This window comes from Odontesthes bonariensis, chromosome 1 (genome assembly GCF_027942865.1).
Source record: "Odontesthes bonariensis isolate fOdoBon6 chromosome 1, fOdoBon6.hap1, whole genome shotgun sequence".
NCBI classification, from domain to species: Eukaryota; Metazoa; Chordata; class Actinopteri; order Atheriniformes; family Atherinopsidae; genus Odontesthes; species Odontesthes bonariensis.
Window position 1 is genome coordinate 36,059,309 of NC_134506.1, and position 15,585 is coordinate 36,074,893.

Genomic DNA, 15,585 nt, shown 5'->3' on the forward strand with positions numbered 1-15,585 from the left:
AATATTTCACAAAAAAGATGAAAGAAAAGTTTGAAAATTTAAAACATTTTTAAACTGCATTCTGAAGGGTCTGGACTCAAAGTTTAAAGATATTCAGGAGATCTATATATTCAGAGTGATAATGGCATTTTTATATATATATATATATATATATATATATATAAATAAAAAAGAGAACGAAATCTTTCATTTATATGTTAAAGATCTGAGAACATTTTGTTATAACAGCCTGTGGGAAAAAAAGACAAACTCACAATGAAGGCAGCCCCGCGGAACTATTAAATGAAAAATATAAAACTTTAAAGCAGTGGAAACCAAATTTAATACCAATCTCCAGAAGCTTAAGTTTTCATTTTAATCTCTTGGGTCAAAACCTTTAAATAAAGCCTCCTTGAAATAGTGTCTCATCTACTGGGGGTTACAAGTTACAGACGCTTATGTGCAAACCCAGTTTCAAAAAGTTGAGACGTGTAAAATGTAAAGAAATATACATCTAAAAATAAACAATATCTTATTCGTAATAGAACATATAAATCATGAAGTGTTGAAAGTGAAAAAATTTACTATTTAATGAAAGTGGCAGCAACACATCTCAAAGAAATTGGAGCAGGGCCATTTTTACCATTGTGCAGCATCCCTGAAACAGTCTGTACATTTCTGGGAAGAGAGCAGACCAGTTGCTGGAGTGTTGGGAGGCGAATGTTGTCACATTGTTGCAGAGGTGGAAAGAGTACTGAAAAGTACTGTTACATTGCTTAAATTTTACTCAATTACAAGTAAAGGTACTAGTGTTACAAAAATTCTTAAGTAAACTTAAGCTAGTGCCAGCCGCTAGTACCGGGTTATTGTGCTTTAATTTGCTTTTTATTTTTGCTTCAAAACTAAAGCACCTAGGGGTCCTAGGGGTCTCAAAATGAACTGAAATTTAATGTGTGCGTACGCTCTATACGCACGTTCTATAAATGTTCTAAATATTCTATAAATATGTCAAAGACAGTGAAACTGCCTTGTTGATGTGAGTGGTCAGAGGAGAATGGGCAGACTGGTAGTTTTTTTAGGTTAGACGTTGAAGTCTTGTAAACTGAAATCACCGTGGAGCTCAAACAAAGTTTGCACTGCATCCCAGCCAGCATATGGGTTTCAAAGTGCAACTTGAAGGGTTAGGGGTTAGAGTTACCCTAAGCCTTAAATTACAGAGGCAATACAGATAAAACACATCACACAAAGTAAAAGAATGTTCACATTAAAATTGGCTAAATGCAAAGTCCAAGTAAAGCCACACAGCAACTTGAAACCCATATGGGCAAACACAGGTGGGGCCACGTGGAAACTGCGGACAAACCCACGTGGGACCCTTATCTGCAGCCCAAATTTAAACCTTATGGGCCCCACATGGACATGCTGATCTGGACGCTGTCTCCTCAGTCCACTCTCTATTCCGCTGTGTAGGTACGTTACCTCCAGAAACCTAGTGCCTGCAGCAGCCGTGCAGTTTGCCTTTCCTTACATTATGTCTTAGATTATTTGGCCCGGGCGCGATCTGACGGACAATAAGGATTTGCATTGGGAAAAAAATTAAATAAAATCTCACGGTTTTTATATTAATTCAAATTGTGGGCGTTCTCTGTAGCGACTTTTGATTTACTACTAGCTACTTTTGAAGTAGATTACATGGTGTAAATTGTACTCAAGTATGGGTAAAATACAAAGAAAAAAATACTCAGAAAAGTACAAGTACCCAAAAATCAATTTAATTACAGTAAAGTGAGTATTTGTAATTTGTTACTTCCACCCCTGCATTGTTGTCTGATATGGAATTCTAGCTGCTCTGTTGGTGAAAGATCCTGACTGCATTTGGTCAGTCCAGCACCCATGAAACTTCGACTACAAAGCCATGCTGTTGTAGTCGATGCAAACATGTGGTTTAGTATAAAACCTGTATACATCTTTCAGCTATGATGGGGCCTTTCCTGAAACAAGTTTCCATTTCCATAGGCACCAAAGCACCCCATGGGACTGTATATCCCAACAAACATAACCTTGTAGCACCCAATTTTAGACATCAAATGCATATTAAACATAAATTGTTGGAAGTGTAACAGAGATGTTACAGCTTCGTGTCAAAAAAGGCAGCTGTTTCCCCCATACAAAGAAAATAGCATCAAAACCCCAACAAAAGTAAACAAATCTTTTTTTTTAAAGGGATAAACAATTTAAAAGTACAGAACATCTGTACCACAGCTGCATCAACCTATAGCATCCAAAAATTGGCTGGCTTGTCATAGAATATTGCTGGAATAATCTGGGCGGAGTTGGAGTGAAATATCTGCATTTTAAAAAGGTCAGCTGAGGCCGCGTTTTATTCAAATGTATTACAAAAGTGCCCTCTAGTGACCGAACACAACATGCAAGCTACAGTGATGACAGAATCGGGTTCTTCATAAACAACTGAGTCTCTTTAAAGAGATCAGTATTTGTTCTATTCCTGACAAACAACGTCTGTTTATTTGTTTGTTTGTTGTTTTTGTGCCTGACCTCGCATCAAGTGGGGGGAACCTTTAAACCAGTTGTTTTTTTCAGGAAGCGATTCGGTGCTTCCGTGTGCGTCTTTCTTATCTCGCCGACTAGAAACACGTTCACGCTAAGTTTGAGCTTGACACGACTCACCGGTATTTTTCAGCTGGCAGCATAAAAGTGGTTGAGTTGGTAAAAATGTCGGTGGCCTTGTTGCAGTGGTGTGTTGACCAGTTACACCACAAGTTTGGCTTGGAGGCGTGTGAAGACATCGTCCAGTAAGTAATGCTAGATCTTCCTGTTTGGACTGTCTGTCACCAAGCGAGTTTACGAGATAAAACAGTGAGCTAGTTAGCATGGTACAGCTTTACTGTCAGGTACTGTCATTTAAATAAGTTGTGTGCGTGCGTGCGTGTGTGTGTGAGAAAATAGCGTAATGTAACGCTGTGTTAACTATACTCTCTTTTATTCTTTTTTTATTATTATTCATTATTATTATTATTATTATTATTATTATTACCTGTCAGCTAACGATTGCAGTGTCCCCATCCTGTAACTTGACATCATTAAAAATAAATCCAATAACCGGTTAGTAGTGTCGGCCTTTAAAGTCATAAAATGCATGTAATTTTTGCAACTGCCAGGTTTCGTTCATTCCATGTGCCACAGAAAAATTAAAGTCCGACTGCTCGGTCCTGACTTGCTCCTATGCCATTTCTCAACATCAAATTGTTTTCAGATATAAGTGAAAGTGTGAGCATACCCAATGTAGTTGGTAAAAATTTAAGTAAAAGCAGAACGTAATGATCTACAAATCAAATCAAATCAAATCAAATCAAATCAAATCAAATTTATTTGTATAGCACATTTCATGTACAAACAGTTCAAAGTGCTTTACATAAAATAAAAGCATTGCAGCAGGGAGTGCAAGAAGCATTAAAAATACATAAAATAATATAAAGAGAAACAAATAAAATCATTTAAATGAATTTAAAATCAGGCAACAGTCTAGATAAGTTAAAAGATATTTCATGCATAGACACATGAGAAAAGAAATGTTTTTAACCTGGATTTAAAAATGTCTACATTTGGTGAAAGTTTAATCTCCACTGGCAGTTTGTTCCACTTATTTGCAGCATAACAGCTAAATGCTGCTTCTCCATGTTTAGTCTGGACTCTGGACTGGACCAGCTGACCTGAGTCCTTGGATCTAAGAGCTCTGCTGGGTTTATATTCTCTGAACATATCACAGATGTATTTTGGGCCTAAACCATTCTGGGATTTGTAAACCATCAGCAGGCTTTTAAAATCTATTCTATGACTGACTGGAAGCCAGTGTAAAGATTTTAAAACTGGTGTGATGTGTTCAGATCTCTTAGTCCGGGTTAAAACTCTAGCAGCAGCGTTCTGGATGAGCTGCAGATGTTTAATGCTCTTTTTGGGAAGTCCAGTTAAAAGAGCGTTACAGTAATCGAGTCTACTGGAGATGAATGCATGGATGAGTTTCTCCTGGTCTTTTTGGGAGAGGAAACCTTTAATTCTGTTGATATTTCTGAGGTGGTAAAAAGCTGCCTTGGTGACAGCTTTGATGTGGCTGCTGAAAGTCAGATCTGAGTCTATCAACACTCCGAGGTTACGAACTTGGTCAGTGATTATAAGGTCCCGAGTCTCAAGATATGTACCAACGCTGACCCTCTTCTCTTTGCTCCCAAACAGAATGATCTCAGTTTTGTCTTCATTTAATTGTAGAAAATTCTCTCTCATCCAGGTGTTTACTTCCTCCAGACACTGACACAGAACGTCAGCTGGGCTGCAGTCGTCCGGTGACAGAGACACATAAAGTTGTGTATCGTCTGCATAACTGTGATAATTGATGTTAAAATTCTGCAATATCTGACCCAAAGGGAGCATATACAAGTTAAACAGAAGAGGTCCAAGAATTGACCCCTGGGGGACTCCACAAGTCATGGCCACTCGCTCAGATTCATAGCTGCCAATAGTAACAAAATAACTCCGGCCTTCTAAGTAGGACCTGAACCAGTTAAGGACCGCTCCAGAAAGTCCAACCCAGTTTTCCAGCCTGTGCAACAGGATTCTGTGATCTACAGTATCAAACGCAGCGCTGAGGTCCAACAGAACCAGGACTGAAACATTACCAGAATCAGTATTCAACCTAATGTCGTTTAACACTTTGACCAGAGCTGTTTCAGTGCTGTGATGACGTCTGAAGCCTGATTGAAACTTATCAAGACTTCCACTTTCATTCAGAAAGTCGTTGAGCTGGTTAAATACAACTTTCTCAATAATCTTGGATATAAAAGAGAGGTTAGAGACAGGTCTGTAGTTGTTCATCATAGAGGCATCTAGAGTTCTCTTCTTTAGGAGTGGCTTAATGGCAGCTGTCTTTAGTGACTTGGGAAAAATGCCTGATGCCAGTGAGCTGTTAACTATTCGTAGGAGATCACTTTCTACTGAGGTAAAAACAGTTTTTAAAAAGTCGGATGGTATTATGTCCAGAGAACAAGTTGTTGATTTAAGATGCCGAACTGTTTCCTCTAGGATTTTTAAATCAACATTATTAAATTGTGACATAACGTCAGAGTTATTTCTAGGTTTTAGACACAGATTAGTTTTCTTGTTTGTCTGTGTTGCGTGAATGTTTTGTCTAATTGTTTTGATTTTTTGGCTAAAAAAGTTGGCAAATTCGTTGCATTTCTCTGTGGAGAGGAGGTCTGGGTTTGACTGTTTAGGAGGATTTGTGAGTTTTTCAACCATAGCAAACAGAGTTCGAGAATTTACAAGTGTAAATAGTACAAAGCAAACCTATAAGACATGGAAGCTGATGTGATTTAAGTTCATTTTGAATATCCAGTAACAGAATCCAGAAAAGTTGGGACACGTGTCAATAGAAAAAAATAAAACAAAACATTTCCTCTAGTCTCATAACTTTGGCTCAATTATGGGGGGGGGGGGGTCATATCTAATCATCAGTTCCTGCAGTATCCACAGGTTTAAATGAATCGCCATCCGTGGGTTACAGAAAAGGATGCAGCCTCAAAGATATTCTAGTAAATGCTAATATATAAGAGGCATTGTTGAGATAAATGGATGCTGTGAGTACTGAGAATGTGCCCAGTACAGTAAAGGTGAATACTTACTTCAAATTCAGGTAGGGCAAAACTATTACATCAATGATGTCATCACATGTTTCATTATTGGTGTTGTTTACTAGAGCAAATGTCCTTGTGTATTTACTTTATGTTAGTAAAGTGTCACACAAACTGAATAAACACAAGAATTCCACAAAGAGGAATGACAGGAATTAATTCAGATATCTCATCATTTAAGTTTCAGGTTATTGAAAAAGTGAAATGGCTGAAAAGAGGGGGGGGCAACGATGAAATAATCTTCACCAGAAGAGAAGTTCATCGGATCTTTCATTTACATATTTTAGCCCGGAAATGTTCTAATGATGGGATCCCATAAGGAATATTATTCTCCAAGGAGCCTGATGGATTTTTCAGCCATGATACATCTTGGAAGGAATTTCACATGATTGCATGATTATGGATAATTTATGCAAGCTAGAATGAAAAAGTTTTCATTCATTAGAAATGTGATTTTTGTAAATGAGGTTGTAAATGGACAGGGTTAGGATTTGTGATGTGTTTTTATCTTAGACTTTTGATGTTGTGTTTTAAGTGGATTGAAAATCTGTGCACATCTGAAGGTGTGATTGTAAACTGTTGAAAGGCATTCCCCTGGGATGATAGTAGCCTCAAACCTGCGCACAAAAGTAATGGGTTAGCACTAAACACGTCTCTTTTCCCAGTACTCTGATGAAGGCAAGAGGAGGGCGATAAGATAGTATGATTTATTAGTTCATTAGATTTCTTAAGTAGTGATTCTGAGCAAGAGCAGTGTTAACAATTTTCTCTTTGGTTCAAAACTTTCAAAAGCTTCGGGACAGAAATTTGTACGAAATTACCTTTTTTAACAACATTCCTTTGACATTTCACGATAACAAAGTGCTTTAGTTTTTAAAGTTAAATGGGATTCTTGTTTTGCTTGACATAGAAGTTAGCACCTGGACTCATTTACTACACGGCCATGTTACTGTGTTACGTGCTGAATGGGGTTTGACTTTGTCGTGCAAAAACAAGCATGTCATTTGTTTCGAAGTCAGCATACGTTGGTCCAAAGTTTGTACAGGATTATTGGCTCTTTAACAGAAGTCACCCTTGAACAATAGTGCATCATCACAAATCCTGGCTTTTTAATTGTGTGCTGATAACAAGCTGGATGGTCCCACTCCTCTTTAGCCTCCAGGACATTCATTATTTCCAAAACGGATTTTACGTTTTTATTTGTAAGGCAGCAGTTCAGTCCAAGTTAAATGAGCTTTGGCACAAAGGGACCTTTTTCTGAGTTTCAGAATGTTTTTTTTTTTTTTTTTGTGCTATCCTTAATTAATTATAGCATTCAACATGCCAGTGTTCTTTGGAGGAAAATAGACTTTAAGGCTCTTTATGGAAAAAATAATGATAGAACTGTTTAGTTGGCAGATATATTCTCGATTAATAAATGAGTAACCCATGAGCAGACGGTGTAGCATTGTTCAAACTCTCAGGAATACAAAAGCAGAATGTTGGAATTTTTGTTCTTTGTTTATTTGGATTCATTTTATGTTCCATCCTGTTGTGTAGGTACATTCTATCCATTGAAAGAGCTGAAGAGATTGAGGAGTACGTGGGTGACCTCTTGCAGGGCACCGATGGAAGAAAAGGACTTTTTATAGACGAGCTCCTTAGTAGATGGAGAAAGACTCAAAGACAGAGCACAGACAGAGCGGGCCTTTTCCTTGTCAAAGAATCTGTGTCATCTGTCTCACCAGGTAGGGGAATCCTCAACTGATGTTTTAAGCTCTCATCAAACAACTCACTGTGAAACAATTTTACTGAAAGTGGTTTACTTTGCTAACCCAGATATACAAGATGCGACCAAAGATACCCAAAAGAAGTCTAAACGCAAAGGTCGAAACAAACTGGAGGCGATGACTGTGAACGTAAAAGAGCCCGAGCCGGAGGCAGTCAAAACCCCCATCGATCTGATGAGGGTAAGCATACACTGACGCCGCGTATCTGTGTTCTCCTGCACTTTAGTTGGATAATTCAGTGGTAATTGTGTGAAGAACACATACAGAACTTAAAAAAAAGTTTAGACACAACTCATTCGTCATTTTGACTTTTTTCTAGAGAGTAGAGCAAACTTGCAGATGTGAAAAAATTAAAATATTTGTACAATAATCCCAAGTGTTTTAAATGTAACATTGTTCACATTGTTATTTCTCTTTGATAATAACTTTTTACACTTTATTAACTCGAGCTTCGTGAGGCTGTGCCCTGCTTAAGGAAGCATCACATTTGCTGAGAACTTGTCAGCTGCTTTTCTTTCGTTTTGCAGTCCCGCCACTTCAGATCCTCTCAGTAGGCCATGGGTAGGATGAATTTGGAAGTCAGACCGTCTGATGTGACCATTTTGGCTCATTTTTGCTGTTGAAAAGACATTCACATGCACATCTGCGCAGCCCCTCATTCACACCTAACAAAGAGATTCACACATACAAACACCATCTCCAGCACCTTCTTTTGAATCTCACAAAGACACTTGAGTTAAGGCCAAAGTGCATATTTCCACAAATCTAATTTCCATACTTTGTGTGTCTTGGACCATGCAGTTCTCCTCTTTGTGTTTGTCTCCCTCTGTGGTGTTTTTTTTGTTTTCAGAACCTCAACCATGAAGGCTGATTTACTCTCCGTCCTCCCAACAGTTAATGTTGAGATGTTTGAACTACTTGAACTTTGTAAAGCACTGATGTGCTAATCTCAGATGTGTTGATTTCTGAGGCTCTTAATGAGATTCTTCTCGGCAGCAGAGCCAACTTTTGATCCTCATTAGACTAATTCTACAGAAATGCTTGAGTTATTGTAGTTTCTCTCTGACAAACTTTTCTGAACCATTCTGACCTTTATGTTGTGTTGGATTTTTCTTTAACAAGTTTAGCTGTTCTTGTCATCACATGGATTGTTAGAATAAAATGGCAGCTCTTTGATCTCAAATGCTGGAGGTTCACCGCTTTAATTTGTCTTATCTCTAAGTTTTACTGTTTGAAACTGCAGAAAACAGTACAGACTCTGAAAATCCCACGGCAGACTAGTTGTGTTCAAACTTTTGGGTGCTACTTCCTATCTGTTGATTTTTCCTCTCTTCTTTCCCCACTGCTTCAGGCCCAAGAAAACAGTATTACCTCTTCAGCAAAGAAGAAAACTAAGTTTGTCAATCTCTATGCTCAAGAGGGCCAGGACAAACTGGCTGTTTTGCTTCCAGGGCGACACGCTTGCGATTGCCTTGCCCAAAAGCACAAACTTATTAACAACTGCGTCAGCTGTGGGCGTATTGTGTGTGAGCAAGAGGGCTCAGGTCCCTGCCTTTTCTGCGGAAACCTGGTACGCAACTTTATTTCAGTCTACTTAAGGTAATAACATTTCTCATTGTCTATATAAGTGTCATTTACTCACCTTCTTTTCTGATTTAGGTTTGCACAAAAGAGGAGCAGGAGATTCTTCAACGAGACTCCAACAAAAGCCAGAAACTAAGAAAGAAGCTGATGGGAGGTGAGTTTAAAAATACCCAGAACTATGCAACATAAATACAGAGTAATGATGGGGTGGTATACAATGCATTTGTTTGTTTGTTTTTTGGTAACAGATTGTGGGGAAAGAGAGCTCCTCCCACACCAAGAGGCCAAAATGAAGGCCGGGTTGGAGAAAGCAGTTCAGCACAAAGAGAAACTGCTGGAATATGACAAAAACAGGTATAAAAAACACACACAGAAAGGATTAGGTTTACTGCTTGCCATTAGAGCAATTTTATCGATACTGCGATATATATCGATATTTCGTTTCCCGATAAAGTATCGATTTTTCAGCCGCAAGTATTTTTTTTTTTTAAAGCAAACTTTATTGAAAAGTCAGAAGTTACTATTAGTGAAAACACAGAACATTAAGGTAATATAATACAATGCCAGGGGGTCACATTATACAAAAACAGTGATAAATTAGTTCATAAAAATGTTGTATAAAGTGCATAGCTCTCACGTTTGTGACATGTTCGTTTGTTTGTCTGGCTGTGTTGTCCTTCCGGTTCAAAGGTTGGACCACCAGTCCAATCAGCGACGATTCATGTCAAATCACACTGTCCCTTTTTTCCCCCCAGAAAATGATGTTAGTGTATTGTATCGTATCGTATCGTATCGTGAGATTAGTGTATTGCTACAGCCCTACTCTCCATGCAGTGTCAACACTTAAACTGGACATTTCAATTACTCTGGAAGGTTGCAACAACGCTCTGTAGACTAAGAACTTAATTGTCAAATCTACTGCTCCCTTCAACTCCAGTGTCAGGAGAACACAGGTTCTGGATGATGAATCGGATTACTTTGCCACTGATTCCAATCAGTGGCTGTCCCCCGGTGAGAGGGAAAAGCTGAGGAAAAAAGAAGAAGAGCTGAGAGAACTTCGCCACGCCTCTCGCAAGGACCGGAAGATCACGCTCGACTTTGCTGGCAGACAAGTGGTTGATGAGGGAAGCGACCTGAACGAGTACCACAAAAAGTAAGGCCATCTGATGATGCTGGAATTAAAGCAGGCTGATACTGAGTAGGCGTGCCAAACATCTTTACATTCTTAAATTATTGCTATAATTTGCAGGTTGGATGAGACCCTCAAAGTTATGAACAACGAGTCAAAGTCCCAGTCACCAGGATATTCTGACAGAAAAGGTGGAAAGCAGAACCTCAGAGAGCTGGTCAACCCAAGCATTATGCAGCCAGCACCAGAGGTAAGTTCAAGTATGGTGTGAACCTGAAGCAGGGCTGTGTGCTATATTTTCAGTATATTTTCAGTACATTTCAGAGCATTAATGTCTCTTCTTCAGGACAGACTGAGTCGTTTGGCTAACGGCCATTTCTGTCACGTATACATGATAGTTTGAATGATTAAATTTTTAATCTGTGTGAAATGGATGTTCACACAGCTTCTACTTTTGCTAATCGCAGTGAATATGCTTTTGTAGTGGGTGAGTGTCGGAGGCAGTGAAAGGCACAAGAAACCTGTAGAGCAGGGCAAAGGTTTGGGGGAGCACAAGGGAGACGAAGAGCGTCACAGGTTGAGACTCCAAGACAAAGAGCTCCAGGAAATGTCTGACGGAGGCTGGTGCCTCAGCATGCATCAGCCGTGGGCCTCACTGCTGGTCAAAGGCATCAAGAGGTAAGGATTACACAAAATCAGGGCGAAAGTTTTCAGACGGACAGAGGTGCTCAGGTAGTCGCTCTCTGGTGACGTTTGGTTTTGTGTGTAGGGTAGAAGGACGGTCCTGGTACACGTCACATCGGGGCCGACTTTGGATTGCTGCTGCAGCTAAGAAACCCACACCTCAGGAGAACGCTGAGGTGGAAGCCATGTACCGCCACATCTACAAGAAAGGTATGCAAACTGTGCTCAGGAAATAACTCCGTCAGTGATTTATTACCATTAACCGGTTTGCATGCAATGCTTCTGAGGTTGCAGCATCTTGTAAACTGCTGTCACAAAATTGGATAAGATCTCTTACTAAGGATTTATTAGCAGTATGCAAAGATTTTAAACAACTATGGTGCACTCTGGTGCTTGTACTTTGTACTTTGCTTTAGTATTTTACATTTTATGTTGTTTTGTGTTTTGTTCAGTTACATTTCAAAGGGAAACTTGGCACCTTCTGTTCCACCACATTTGTTTTAGAGCTTCAGTTACTACTTGTTTGGCATCACATTTCAGATGACTATAAACGCACATTTAAATGCACATTACATTGTTGTTGATGACTGTTTATTGTCACAACCTGGCTCGTGGGTTTCTGACAAAAGGGGCAAAGGACACCAAAAAGCCAATTAAAAGTAATTTATTAAAGCAACAAAATCACATGAAACCTAAATTGTACGGGTGTGTCAGGTCAGGGAAATGTGTTGTGCTCAATAATACCGAAGCAAACAAAAACCCAAAAGGAACGGAGCCCTGGTGGAAGAGGGTAAAGACAGAGAACGCTACATGGGATGCAGGAACTTACATCCTCTGCTCTAAGACTCCAGGTGCTCCAAATCTGGATGGAGGGTGCAGTTAACCCATCAAATCAGGTCCTGCAATAGCTCACAAAGATGGATACTACTACTATACAGCACACAGGATATGCCTGTCACATTATATTGATGCTGAACAAGGGTGGTGTGTGGTTGCAAGTGCTGGTGATGTCTGGAGTTTTACATGTCAGTAAATCAGCCATCGCTCTCTTTATCTTTCCAGAGCCCAGGTTTCCTAAAGACTATCCCACTGGCTGCCTTTTGGGTTGTGTCAACATGACTGACTGCCTCTCCCAGGAGCAGTTTGGAGAACAGGTTGGTGATTTATATATGTTTTATTGTCAGTTTCATTTAAAGAGATTTGACCGTAATGCCACACTCTTTAGTCGGTGTTTCACAAATAAATTTAAAAAAAAGTTTCCATCCTCCTCCTCTGAGCTTCCCAGTTCATGAGACTGGAGAGGCAGTGCTTAAATAAAGTGTCAGCTGGTATGACACCACAAAAGCACATCTAACTTCATACATTCATACACATAAGTCTCTTACGTCTTATCATGTCTCGAGCAGCTTTAAAACATCCAGGAAAGCCTTTAAACTCACAGACCTCTTGCTCTGCCTCCTCAAGAAAGGTCAGATAAGAAATTTTGATGTGTAAGAAAGACTATACCATTTTAGTGAAAACGGCAATACTACTTCGCTGAGTTGACCATGTTGTGAAGATGCATAAGGTTGATGCAGTGCCATTACTTACCAGCAGAGGTCGGGCTGCACCTTGAAACCAGCCAATCCTTAACAGCTGACGGTATGCTCCACTGGAGGCAGTGTGCACCACAGGAATAAGCACATATACAGCTTTTTATTGTACTGTTAAACTACTGCTACCAGTCACTTATGTTTCACTCAGAATATCTTCATATGAAATAAAAATAACTGGACCTGAAGTGAAACCCACCATTAACCAGATGGACTCGGAGTGTGTGCTGTGGCAGAATGTGGCTCAGCTCCATTGGCAGTGAGGCCACTGCTGCCCTCTAAGTCTTATAAACTGTTTACTTGAGCTGTTACACCCATTTAGTCTAATTAACTGCACTTTTACCAAGTATAAACTGGAAAATACACCCCACTCTCCATAAAATCATTAGGTGGATACAGAGTTCCTCTCCCATTCATTGTCAGTTCAACACATTTAAAACTGATTTAATAACATTTCTCATCTGGCTTTGGGTGACACTGCTCTTCTGAGGTTGACTTTTCTCTTTGTTTTACAGTTATTCTTTGCATAGATTGTATGTTGTCACTTGGGCTAAAACAGTTCTTCAATTAGTGGGTCACCAGAAAATTAACTTTTATAATATTCTATTAAAAGCTATAACTTTGAGATAAAAAAAGGTTGCCTTTTTTATTATTATTTATTACCATTATTTGCAGTGATAATTAAGTAATGCTAGGCATTAAAGGTTCAATATGTGACGTTTTTAAACCAACGATCAAGATCTATCAAAATAAAACAGGAAATGACAAAAACTAAGAAACAATAAGTCTGAGTATAGCCAAATCAGAAAAACACGTGATCATGGCACATAAATCTTAATGATATATTTTTCTATTTGTCTTTCTGACCGAACAGTCATAAATTTAAATGAAAAAGTGAAATTTGAATCTCGTCTTCAGTTTTTTGATATAGCAGCAGTAACTGTTTGTTCAAGCTCAAGCTGTGTAATTATAATCTCATGAGACTGCGCAATCACTCTCCCTCTGTGTGTGTTTTAATCCAAGCTGTTTTGTTTAAGGTTGTGGTAGCTGGTCTGTGGTAGCAACACTGAGCAATTACACTTCCAAGTTCCCCCCACAATAAACCGTGCTCGTTTGCCTTAATGCCTCCCAGAGAGAGAACAGTAGGACCAGACTCCGCATTGCTCTGGTTTTCTGTGATGATGGAGTCTACAATTTGCTTGAAGAGCTCCAAATGGGGTTTCACCTTTTGTTCCGGACTGAGGTTGTTTTGGTGTAATGTGACACTGAGTGGTTTTCTAAGGTCATTCAACTATTAACAGGTTTTGTTTTTGTTAATTTGTTGGTTCTTCGATTTTTGACGACAATGATGCAATCAGTCAGCAGTCTGATTTAAATAAATAAAAAAATAATAAATATGTATCCTATTCAGTATTATTACTATTCAAGGTTTCTGGTACTTATTAGTAGTCTTTTGTCCTATGTACTCATTAGAGGTGTGGTGATATACAGTGATAAATGTGACATTAACAGATGAAATATCAATATTGTTTTGTGCATACACATATGTTGATATCATGAATTGGCTTCAGTTAATAAAATCTAATGATTATTAAATGCAAGTCAGGTTTAGGTTCGGTTAACTGTCCCAAAAAGAGACGAAATAGAATGAAAGCAGCATTTAGCATTTAAAACATTTTTTTTTTAATGACATCGGGACTAACCCTAACCCTACAAATGGAACAGTCTACTATCAAACTCTACAGGCCGGGGATTTACTACAACTCTTTCCACTGCCCAAACATGCCCCAAACCCTGCAAAGCTACAAGCCCTCATGCAGATGTTTGCACACACATGTTTACCATCTTTGAGATACTGAAAGAGATCACATGTGGAAATTTCACAGTCTTCTGTTGCAATTAAATAAACAGACTTGCGGAAAAAGAAGTGCTTCTCTTTTGGGATGCTGTGCTTGTGTTTCCGTGCATCTCTACACCCATTCTCCCACACGCCTATCTTTCCTCTTCCAGCCAGTTGTCTTCCTTCTGAAAAGCTTTGAAAACGTGTCCTGCTACATGGTTGCATTCTGACTGCTGGGACCCGTAAATTTAAGGGCTTTCCCCTTTTGTGCTCTGTCCTCATTCTCTCCTCCACCACTCATTCCACCCAAGGCTGTAAAATCATGTTTGCGGGCTGTGTGACTGCCCTTTCATCCTCTGAAAGAGAGTGTGTGTGCGTGCATGTGTGTTTGTCTGTGTGTCCACTTGCACAGAGCAGCCATAAATAACACCCCCACCCCACACGAGGCCCCTTAGAAAAAAAGAAAGCAAGGCAGATGTAGAAAATAGTGAAGCAACCAGAGAGGAATAACAGTACTAAATACCTTGTGATTGTGCTGAACAGTTGGAGCCTATTTCTGTTACAGTTTTAGAAAAAAAAGGGTGTCTATTAGCCGTTTAGCCTTTTAGCCTTTTAATCTAGCTTCCTTTCGTGTTAGAAAGCGGCATGTTGTGTTAGTGCATAGTAGCAAATAGCTGCGCTGCTGGGCAGGGCGAATGAGTAGGATTTACTGTCCTGTGCTGGCAGCTGTGGGTGGACAGCCATTATTCTTCAGGCTCTTTTAAATCAGTCCCAACTGAGGTTTGAAATATTCAGAGAAAGTGGGTAGATCAAAAAAACATAAGAGAAGCTCTAAAACATAAAAAAAAAAATGCAGTAAATATTGTTACCACTTAAATAGAATCGACCTGGTGTCATAGCAGCCTTTCTCCTGTCGGGGCGCTGTTGCACAAATCAGCCGCCCAGGCCTGATGCAATGCTGACAGACGGTGCAGAACGACCACCTAAGGCAGAGCAGGATTTTCACCTGCTTGGCTTGGACCAATTCTTTCCCTCATTAGAAACTGACTGCTTTATTGATTAAATCTCCCCATAATCTCACATTCCTTCCAACTCCCCAGCCCCCCTTTCCACTGATAATTGGCCAACCATTATGATCTGTGCTCTGTCTCTCCACTCCTACCCCCCAGTGCTCACTCAGCAGTGGTTGTTGATGTGAGCCTGACCTGCCTGCTCTAAAGCTAGGAAGGGGGGATAAAAGATGCTTACATTACGGCACACTGGAATGGAAATGTTTTGTTGAAAGAGAATGGTTGAAATAATTAGA

The 15,585-nt window shown here is 39.5% G+C and overlaps 1 protein-coding gene across 1 annotated transcript in view; it reads left to right on the forward strand.

Annotated features, from left to right (window-relative positions):
* Nucleotides 1-2,624: 2,624 nt before the first annotated feature.
* The window catches only part of trip4 (thyroid hormone receptor interactor 4), a 101,689-nt gene continuing 88,728 nt past the window's right edge, over nt 2,625-15,585 (forward strand). Inside the window, exons 1-11 of the mRNA XM_075465717.1 lie at nt 2,625-2,792; nt 7,221-7,408; nt 7,500-7,630; nt 8,802-9,020; nt 9,110-9,188; nt 9,283-9,388; nt 9,972-10,187; nt 10,284-10,413; nt 10,648-10,841; nt 10,933-11,057; nt 11,910-12,001. Coding sequence (XP_075321832.1) covers nt 2,713-2,792; nt 7,221-7,408; nt 7,500-7,630; nt 8,802-9,020; nt 9,110-9,188; nt 9,283-9,388; nt 9,972-10,187; nt 10,284-10,413; nt 10,648-10,841; nt 10,933-11,057; nt 11,910-12,001 — 1,560 coding nt within the window. The 5' untranslated portion in view covers nt 2,625-2,712. The remainder of the gene's footprint in view (nt 2,793-7,220; nt 7,409-7,499; nt 7,631-8,801; nt 9,021-9,109; nt 9,189-9,282; nt 9,389-9,971; nt 10,188-10,283; nt 10,414-10,647; nt 10,842-10,932; nt 11,058-11,909; nt 12,002-15,585) is intronic.